The sequence below is a fragment of the Anoplopoma fimbria genome, chromosome 4 (assembly GCF_027596085.1).
Source record: "Anoplopoma fimbria isolate UVic2021 breed Golden Eagle Sablefish chromosome 4, Afim_UVic_2022, whole genome shotgun sequence".
Lineage (NCBI taxonomy): Eukaryota > Metazoa > Chordata > Actinopteri > Perciformes > Anoplopomatidae > Anoplopoma > Anoplopoma fimbria.
The window spans coordinates 10,932,792-10,942,831 of record NC_072452.1 but is presented as its reverse complement, the minus strand read 5'-3'; the positions used below and the strand labels follow the sequence as shown (position 1 = coordinate 10,942,831).

General features: G+C 44.3%; 1 protein-coding gene across 1 annotated transcript; it reads left to right on the top strand.

Annotated features, from left to right (window-relative positions):
- Positions 1–819: 819 nt before the first annotated feature.
- Positions 820–9,828, top strand: LOC129090395 (BTB/POZ domain-containing protein KCTD16-like). Its single transcript, XM_054598037.1, has 2 exons — positions 820–1,648; positions 9,377–9,828. Exons 1-2 carry the CDS (start codon positions 826–828, stop codon positions 9,826–9,828), a joined length of 1,275 nt encoding a protein of 424 aa, XP_054454012.1. The 5' UTR covers positions 820–825.
- Positions 9,829–10,040: the final 212 nt, after the last annotated feature.

Sequence of the window (10,040 nt, the reverse complement as noted above, 5' to 3'; positions counted from 1 at the left end):
CCCGCAGCCTCATCACAGGCTCAGGGAAAACTGCACAGACGCACCCACATCACTCCGCTTTGAGTCGTTCGTCTGCAAATGTCATTTTCCTTTAAGATGATGTAAGACATTACTTCATGGGACGATTTTCTCTCTCTCTCTCTCTCTCTCTCTCTCTCTCTCTCTCTCCACCCCCCCCTCCTCTCTCGTGCACAGCTTGGAGCATCATTAGAGGTTTATTTGAGCTTCTGCCGGACGCCAAACGTTTCCGCACTCAGCAGTTTGGAGAGGTGGGTGCGCACAGGAGTCGCACCTTCATCTTCCTCTCTGTGAGCATCCTTGGAGCATGTTTCAGCATCACAGTTGTCAAGGAGCGACGCTTAACAGCAGGATGAAGGGATGCACGCACGTTCTTCAATTGATTTTGGGCTGATTGAAGCAGAAACCAGAAGCAAGACGGTGACCCTTTTCCACAGAAAACTTAACAACAACAACAACAACAAAAAAGGTTGTTTTTTTTACTTTTTTGGGGGGAAATTTCGGAGTGAAGTGAGAATTATTTCTTTGAAATCACAGAAAATGATCCAACGCAGTGGATGTGTGTAACATGATGCGCTCACTGGTTATGATCATCGATGGACAGGCACACTTGGGGGTTAAAGGATATACTGTAAGCACACCTTGGGAGTGTTTGACACTGGATACAAGGACTGCAGCTTGAATCAAGACTGTGCTTTGGGTCTGAGGGGCATCAACGCCATGCAGCTGCACCCCACACCCTGAACTTCTGGGACGTTTGCGCTCCGTGATCGAGACTCAGGATTCGTGCATGATCTGGGGGAAAAAATGGCACTGAGTGAAAACTGCAAAACGCAACCTGCAAAAGAGCAAGGGTCGGTTCAAAACCCTCCATCGGATGTGATCGAGCTGAACGTGGGTGGACAGGTGTATTACACTCGCCATGCCACACTGACGAGCTTTCCAAATTCCTTACTTGGCAAGCTGTTCTCTAACAAGAAGGGGTCTTCAAATGACTTGTCCCGGGACTTCAGAGGACGGTATTTTATTGACAGAGATGGCTTTCTGTTTCGGTATGTATTGGATTATCTTAGAGACAAGCAAGTTGTCCTCCCTGACCACTTCCCCGAGAGAGGAAGGTTGAAAAGAGAGGCGGAATACTTCCAGCTGCCAGATTTAGCCAAACTTTTGTCGTCCGAGGATTCAAAACTCTTTCCAGACGACTTGTGCTACAGTGATTTCGATGATGCGTCGCAGGGCAGCGACCAGAGGTTTTACCCCTCTTTCTCCCTGGACCGGAGGTATGGCTACATCACGGTCGCCTACAAAGGCGCCTGCGCTGGGGGAGGCAGAGAGAGTCAACTTGATGTCAAAGCTAAAAAGTTACCCAGGATCTTCATCAGCAGTAGGATTGGCTTGGCGAAAGAGGTATTTGGAGACGCCCTGAATGAGAACAGGGACTCGGACAGACCCCCGGACCGTTACACCTGCAGGTTTTACCTCAAGTTCAGGCACCTGGAGAGAGCTTTTGACATGCTGTCAGAGAGCGGCTTTCACATTGTGGCTTGCAATTCGGCCCTGACTGCGTCCTCAATCGGTCATTACGCGGATGACAGGGTCTGGTCCAATTACGCACAGTACATCTTCTACCGTGAGTGAAGATTTATTCCTACTTCGTACTTTCAGAGGTGATGAGAGATTAACTGATGGCTTTGACCTCCAGGAATAATTAGAATGCCAACAACCAAGTTAAACACAAACAACACCCAAGTGCCCCTCTCTCCCCCTTATGACTGCATCCAGGCAGTAGTACGGTGCTGCATGCTGACCAGAAAGGGTCCTTTTCCCATTAATTCAATGGTGTAAACATTTTAAACACACATGTTTCCATATGAAAACCCCATGCAATGTATTTCCAATGGCCTAGAATAAAAGATGATTTGAAGAAACTGGTGTGTGTTGGCTCGCACCACCAGGAGGCATGGTCGGGTTTCAGCACATCCACCTTGAATACTTGCATCCCTTGCAATGGCTAACTTTAAACATCTGTTTTTGGGCCGAGATTAGAGGCAAACTTGCCCACGGGCCTCAGGGGAGTTGAGTCACAATGTTGCTACACTTCAAGTACACATGCGTCATGCGTAAAGATGGGTTAAAGCCCAGCTGCTGATGGGTTATGAATAATATAGCACCGGTGGGCTGCACACAATTCACATGAATCCTGCCGCATTCTCTTGAATCAGCTTGCTTTTCACTTGAAGACAGGTTTGTTCATCAGCAAATGCCTTAATTAGCTGCAAATATGGTTCATTCCACTCTCTGCAGAGAGAGGGTCTGGACCATATGGCCAGTTAAAAATCACTTTGTTCATTACTCTTAATGGCTCCCTTTGGAAGAGCTGAAGAAAAGCCCAGTTGGTGGGTCAAGGTTGGAGGTGCAGAAGGGTGGACTGAGGAAGACATGACATATGGTCTGCTAATGATTTACCAATAGTATCTTGAATACAGGCTAATTATAACAGAGGGCTCTGCCTTGACTGGCACAAACATCCGGCCAGGTTGGATTTTCCTGAGTCATTCAACTTTCTGGAGCACAGCATATGGTGTAGATGTTCATCCCCCCTCCCCATTAACAGACACTGCCCTAGAACAAAGACAAGGACGGTGGGAGGTGGATGAAAAGAAGGTGAGAGACAGGGGAGAAACAGCCAACAAAGTACGGCATGGAAGAAAAGAAGATGCAGAGTAAGAAAGCACAGAAACCAAAAGACGGAATTTAAGGAAGCAAGCTGAAAGGAAGTGAAGAAGAGAGAGTCGAGCAGATGGAGGGGAGAGCGGCTGAGGAGGAGGGATGAGGGAGTAAAAGTTGCATGAGACCTGGCCATGGGGAGAAAGAACTGAGGCAGAAAGAAGAGAGAGGGAGCTAGCGAGGTGCAAAAATAGATTAAAGTAAGTATCAGACAGGAAAGTTCATCGGGTCTGAGGGAGCGGAGCAAGAAAAAAAAAAAGTGTTTGGTGGTTGAGACACGGAAGAAGGGGGAGGGACTGGGTTTTCATTAAAAGAGAGGAGACAAGGAAGGGTGAAAGGAAACACACATATAGATAGCGAGCGTTGGGAGACAGAGGCCTAGTCAGGATGATGGATAGACATATCAGGGGCAGACATGCGTGAGAGCCCTTGCTTCACAGCAGCACAGCGGCCCGCATCCACTTTCAAGACAAGTACTGTAACCTGATTCTGAATGTGGGACACTGGCTGGCCTAGGGCAGGTAGTCCGAATGCATGTAGACAAATGCACCTTCGAGGTTGGCACTAAACAGATGTGCTTTATTGTTGTTTTCAGCAGAACATTTCACTGCTCTCCTTTTAGCCGCCCCATCCATTCATCCAATCACAGGCTCATATTGAGTGTAACAGGAAGTCTGGGTTTGTTTAGGGAGTAAAAAGAGCAATCTGGCGCAGTAAACAAATTGAGAGACTTTCTTCCAGCCCGTCGGTTCCTTGGCGTCATCCATGTTGCTCTTCTTGTTAAATGCGTCAGTTGTTTTCTACAGGCTCCACTGACTCTCCCTAATAATGTGGGCTCCAGTCAAAATGGCAACAGTATAGATATTCATCATTTTACTGCATGGTAAGATCTGCAGTCAGGGGACTCATACACTCACAAAGTTTAGACACTCTACTCTCAATTATTGTCATCCACTCCTGCTCAGTTGGATGTACGCCAATGGTTTCTCCACAGACTAAAACAAATGATTCTTTCAGGAAAAGGGCACGCTCCCCATGCAGGAGGCCGCAGAGTCCCAGCATTCCACATGAACAAGAGTTTTTGAGCCTGAAGGCCATGATGAATGATTCACGTGTATGACCGGGAATGACTTGTTCACCCTTTGAATAAAAAACGTCTAACCAGCACACATTTAAGTGAATGTGACAGAGAGTAGAAGCTGGTTTGGTCAATCAGCTGGTTGCAGCATGTTGCATAGCGTTGCATTCACTGCTGGAATATTTATGGAAGTCAGGAAATAGACGCAAAGCCATGTTTAAAATAAAAAGTCAAAATCAATTGTGATGTTATTGTAGTTAGATATGAAGATAAAAAGTAAAAGGTATGAGAGTCAAAATTATGACTTAGCAAGTCAAAATTTTAACTTTTTTTTATTTTACTGGCAGACATTGTCTTCCATAGATGATGATTTTTGGGTTATTTGTCAAGCAGACATGCAGGTTAATAATTATAATTAGCATGATAGAGACATTTAGTTTTTTCAATTGGCAGTGACAAGATTATTTCTGTAATGATTAACAACTCTAACCTCTCAGTTGGCATTTGGGACTAGTCTCCTTATTGCTTATCATCTCTGGGGAAAGAGGAGCTCGCTGGCTAATTAAAAAGCAATCTGTATTCCCAAAATATTTCCAATGTCTCCAGCCATGCGGGATGGAGATGCAATTTAGGAAGATAAATGCTAACCTATTTTCAAGGCAATTTGAAATATCAGTCATGTTTCAATTCATAGATGAAAATGATTCGTCGTCATGGAGACAATATCACCATAACCTGCTTTGACATTACCTCTTCCACTTTCAATTGCTTGGGTGTAATGGAGGCAAAGATTGGGCCGTCCCCGAGCTCCCGGAGAGCCTGTTGGAGTGTGGATGGATTGGCAGTGCCTACGAGAGATGGATGGTGCTCCCATGAATAACTCGTATACTAAAGAGCAGCGGGTCAGGAGGACAGTCAGACGAAGGATCAGGGTGTGTGCTTGTGCCTTTATTCCTCACAATGCTTGCAGCACCTTGTGCACTTCATCAGTTCGAGTAGACAAGCGGGATCACCTTGGGAGTAAATCTGAGCTTATTGAAAAGCTGCAGATGCAAAGGGAAAATGTAATTTTTGAAAGCAACCGTTCATTGAAGCCTAATGCACTGAATTTTTGATTATAGTGATATTCAATGCAGCTGTTAGTTTACATATCATGGTATTTAAATGAACTTGCATTAATGTAGAACACACGTAAGATAGGCAATCTGTCATTATGAACATTTCATTTTTTGGGGGGTCAAAGTTTTCAGTTAAGGGCACACTGTTGCACACTACACTCAAAATTCACAGATGTTGGGAGTGCCCTTGAACGCACCGACAAGGAGAGTTTTTAAAAATAGTCCCTTCAAGTAACTTCATTACCAAGTGATGATAATGCAATCTTGATGAATAAAAAGACTAAACATGGACTTTGATGGATTACCCACATTAAGCAATTTGCAGTTCCCATATTGAGATGAGTGGAAGCAAAGGTAATCCATCAATTTAAACATAAAATACTTATAACCTCCAGTATGTTCCTTTAAAATAACAGTTAGAACCTTGTTAATTTACATTTTTCAGATATAATTTGAATATATATTTTATTCTTGGCTCTGCCACTTCTGTGCTCTGTAGCTGTTTGAGAACGAGTATAATAGCTCTTACCATCAGACATCCAACACCTTAATGATCCCTCCAGGGACAAGTAATGACTACTCGGATGGGGGGAGCTCACATTGTGGGCAGATCTGAGAGTTTCCTGATGACAGGGGATCCCGTGTGTTAGCAGGCGGGAGGTTGTAAGGTCGTGATTGTTTTGGCGTTGGGGGTCGACTGTGCATAATGAAATGAAGTTTGTCTCAAATAATCTATATATTTTGAGTCAGTGATGGAGAAATTAAAAGAGGATCGGATCCTTAGGCTTAGAGTTCCCTTTCCTTGGGCGTCACTCTTTGAATATCATCTAGTTGACAGGCTGAGGGACCAGCATTGTCCCTCGTCTTTCCTGCAGCCTCTTGACACTTCATTCAGGTGATGCCAAGAGCTCGGTGAATACTCAGGACACCTTCTTCGCTGTCTCCTCGTCTCAGCTTGCTTCATCAGTGCTTGTGCAGTGGAGGGGTGTGGCTGTGGGTCAGGGGACAGGCCCGCAGGGAGAGGCTGTTATAGACATTTCAATCCGTCTAAGTTGATTGTTCATCTCCCTGTCAGGGACCTACTCGGTGGGGCAGCAACCCTGTGACTCTGGGAGGGGACAGCACCCTCTTGTCATCAACAATCAGCGAATGAAGCTTTCACTCTAGTCATGGAGAGCAGATAATTTGGGACAGGGCAGTAGAGGGTCAGTGCGAGAGTAAGAGTGTCCTTGAATTATCATGTAAAGCTTGTTGAGATGTTTCCTCTCCAGCTCTCTCTCATCACTGCTGCTGGCTGGGAGCAGGTAATTAATATTGACAAATTCAATTGTATGCAGATATTACAGACATTATTATACGGGGCAAGAGGATGGCTGTAGCCATCAGTTAGGCTGGACACAAACTGCTGAAGTGATACTTTTTCAGCGAATAGGACTATCTCGGTGAAATGGATTTCCCTCACCCCGTAAGGACGGTCACCGCCTTTGCAAGACAAGCCTTTTTTACTGCTGCAAGGACATGCTGGCCTAATTTGTGAGCTAACAAGCATGTAAACTACACTCCTCCTGAGGCGGTGTCAGAGTAAAAAATATTTGTGGGAACTGCAAAAGAGTGTGTCTAAGATTAGAGCTTCTCCTCTCATATGACTTTAACTCCCTGAATGGCTGCATGAATATGCATATTTAACCTGCCAGAGAATATTAACCCTAATAAATATATATATATATATATATATAAATAATTATATCATTAATATATCATTTGTCTTTTCACTACACCATCAGGGCTGATACATTTTCTCCATATTCTGTGTGTATCATACGGAGCCCCAGTAGTGACATTTGGGGGGAAAAAGACGAGGGACGGCGGGATGTGCTAGTCAGCTAATTCTTGCCTCATTTATAGTCTGATAACCAGTAAAACCACTTTAAATCAATTTTCATTGATTTAGATTGAGGGCACAGTTCAAATCACTGCGGAGATTCAAATTTGAAAAGCAGACTGGCTTTGGGTCACTCAAATGCAAATTTGAAATAAATTGCGTTATGACCTCCTGGTTATGTGCAATACCGACATGAAATTGCTGAGTGATTGAGTCTTTCTTGTTCCTTGCTATTTGTTTTTTGCCTCTCAGATTACATGACTGGAGCACAGAGTTGCTCCACCTTCAAAGTAATAATCGTCACACACCCTTGATGAGTCAGTTTGGAGGCACAGATTAAAACAAACTCACTAATGTCTGGCAAAAAAAGCCACTGACATTTGAACATGAGTTTCGTAGGGCCCTCTGCCCTCAGCTTCCATCATGTCCTACTTTTCTGCCATTTAAAAGCTCTCAATGGATAAAAATGTGTTATTTTAATCCAATATCCAGGCAGTTGAATTTTCATAAACTCTGACTTCTCACATGCACGAGGACAAACATCCCTGCTTTCATTAGAGATGGAGAGCAGTTTGAGGATACCCCTTGTGAAACGCCCGCATACCTCTGTGCCGAACTCGACTCCTTCTCTCTATGTTATTTATGAGAAGTGCAGCCTGAGTCCGGTCTGAGGACCAGCCCCAAGTCTTTTAATGTGGTTGGAATATGATCTCTTAGACAGGCTATATGGATCTGAGGAAAACACAATGCAATCAATGGCTTCCCTGAAAAGATACCAAAGAGTATTGCACACACCCACTTGTTTAAATGTACCAGAGAATGACTATGTTTCCTGACAAGGCTCTTAGTCGTTTCCTGTCTTGGCTTTAAAGGGGACTGTAAAGCTTGACACTGCACTACATTTATCCAAAACACACAGTTTGTGGTCGCGTTGTGACACTATAGATCTGTTTTTGTACTATATGCTTGTATATGTCCACGCTTCATTGAGACAAATTATTGTATAAAACAAAATGCTTGCCCATGTCCTTCTCAGCCTCATCAGTGGCTTTAATACAATTCATTCTCCTGCATGGCCTAAACATTTTATGATGCTATTATTGGGTGTTGGCTAGTTTCCTAAATGGGTTGCCCCCCTGGAATAGAGCATCCATCCATTTAGAAACAATGCTCAGCCTGATCCTCCGTGCTAAAGCGCCTGCATCCATTTGCCTAGTGCTGCTCGTCGGCTGGATTCAGCTAGATTCATTTTCTGCGGGGGGAAACTGGTGCACTGATTGGCCCCTTTACTCATGGATTAGCCATTAAAAAGCTGTTAGTGACTCTCTCACTATCAGCTCAATGCAATCATTGAATTGGAGATAAGGTCATTATTACAGTGGGCGCAGAGAGGTTAAAATCCCCCTTAAACTCTGTTTAGTATAAATTGGTGCAAGCACTGGAAGGAGGTAATGGACAAATTATTACTCGCTCTGAGATATCATTGCCATTGAGTCTGCATCATCGCATTGGAAAAAGCCATTAAGAGGTATTAAGGGCCTGTGTGCACCAGTTTATTTATCATATTCTGTTGTTTATATCACATAGAGCACAGCAGCTTTCAACGCTACATATCTACCTGTTAATAAATCGAAATGAGAGCATAGTTCAGGGATATTTCTGGAAATGAAAGCCCGCTACAGTGTGTACTGTCTTTACTGGAACACTTCACAAGCCAGCAGGCATTACAGCAGAGTATTTCTGGTTTATAATGAGGAGGATGTGAGACAATATAAGAAGCAGGTACATGAGGCAGAATGAAGGCTACTAAAAACTTCTGTTACTACCTGGTTGTGTGCCTGTTTAAACTTTATGACAGGAGGTCAGCACACCTGCGGGTATATCTATTCACTGACCCAGTTCTGTTACAACCCAAGATGAATTATACTTTGTTTACAGGCCTTTTTCTACTTTGCTGCCTCCCTAAAGATAGAAAGCACCTTGTCAGAGTTATTTGACAGAGTGATCTGAAAGCACAAAAATAATACACCGCCTTCTTAATACAAGGCAGTCAGGTAACAGTTCTAATAAGAAACTGTGGCAGCTAAGCAAATAGTTTTGGCTCTGAGACAGGCTTTGCCTTGGGGGAATGGGAAAGGTCTTTTAGGGAGCCTAACTGAACCGCACTGAGCTTTGGGGCCTCTCCTTATCAGAAGAAGCAATATGCACAGCCCACAAGCTCTTTGAAATTGAGCAATTAAATGTCAAAGCCAATAGCGTGCATGTTCTTACGTCCGTACCTCCCTAAATATCCCCCCCCACACACACAAACTCATCTGATGTTCCTTTAAATATATTTGTATGACATTGAAACTGCTGTGTAGGCATTTGTCAGCATTTGCTTGATCAGTGCAACTGTTTCTTTTGATTACAGCTTGAATCTGTCACCATACAAACAGCCAGGACATTAGTTTACAGTGCATTACTGCGTGAAAGAGCATCTTGCTGCAAGAGAAAATGTACTGCATGTGGTCAAAACAAGAGATAAATGAGTTTCTGTGTTTTGTTTTCCAGGTGGGCCTTCCAGGTGGTTGTCGTCTCACTGCGACTGCTGCTGCAAGAGCCACAAAAGCGAGCGTGAAGGAGAGAGCGGCACTTCCTTCAACGAGCTCTCCACTTCCTGTTCTGAGACCCAGTCAGAGGCCAGTTCCCCTCAAGGGACCGTGATCTGTGGCCCTGTGAGCCGGCGCTCCAACATCCAGACGCTGGACCGTCCCGTGCCCAAAGGATCAGTTCACATGCTGCAGCAGGCAGAGATGCGCCGCAAGACTGAAATGCTCCGTGTGAGAACCTTCGGGGTCAGAGATCGAGAGGCTGCGAAGAGGAAAGCCAACAAGGAGAAGATGACTCCGGAGCAGGAGCTGGAGAAATGCATCCAGGACTTCCGGCGCATCAGGATTCCCGAGCGTTTTCCGGAGAGGAAGTACATGTGGCAATCAGAGCTCCTGAGAAAGTACCGTCTCTAAAATGAGCGTTAAAAAGAAAGAGATGGTAGTCATCTTTTTACCATCAATGAAGAGTATTATCTCCATAGGCAATAGACTGCACCATCTATGGCACATACTGTATTAGATAAAAAAAAAACTTAAAACTATGGACACTTTCCTGCCAGCATGACTAGCTGAGCACACACTGTACGAAGCAGTGGGAGTCATTGATTTGTGAAGTATGCACAGTG

Excerpts from the sequence above, each read along its gene's own strand:
- LOC129090395 (XM_054598037.1), top strand. The coding sequence starts at position 826 with ATGGCACTGAGTGAAAACTGCAAAACGCAACCTGCAAAAGAGCAAGGG. Across the intron at positions 1,649-9,376 it reads CGCACAGTACATCTTCTACC|GTGGGCCTTCCAGGTGGTTG; the intron begins GTGAGTGAAGAT and ends TTTGTTTTCCAG.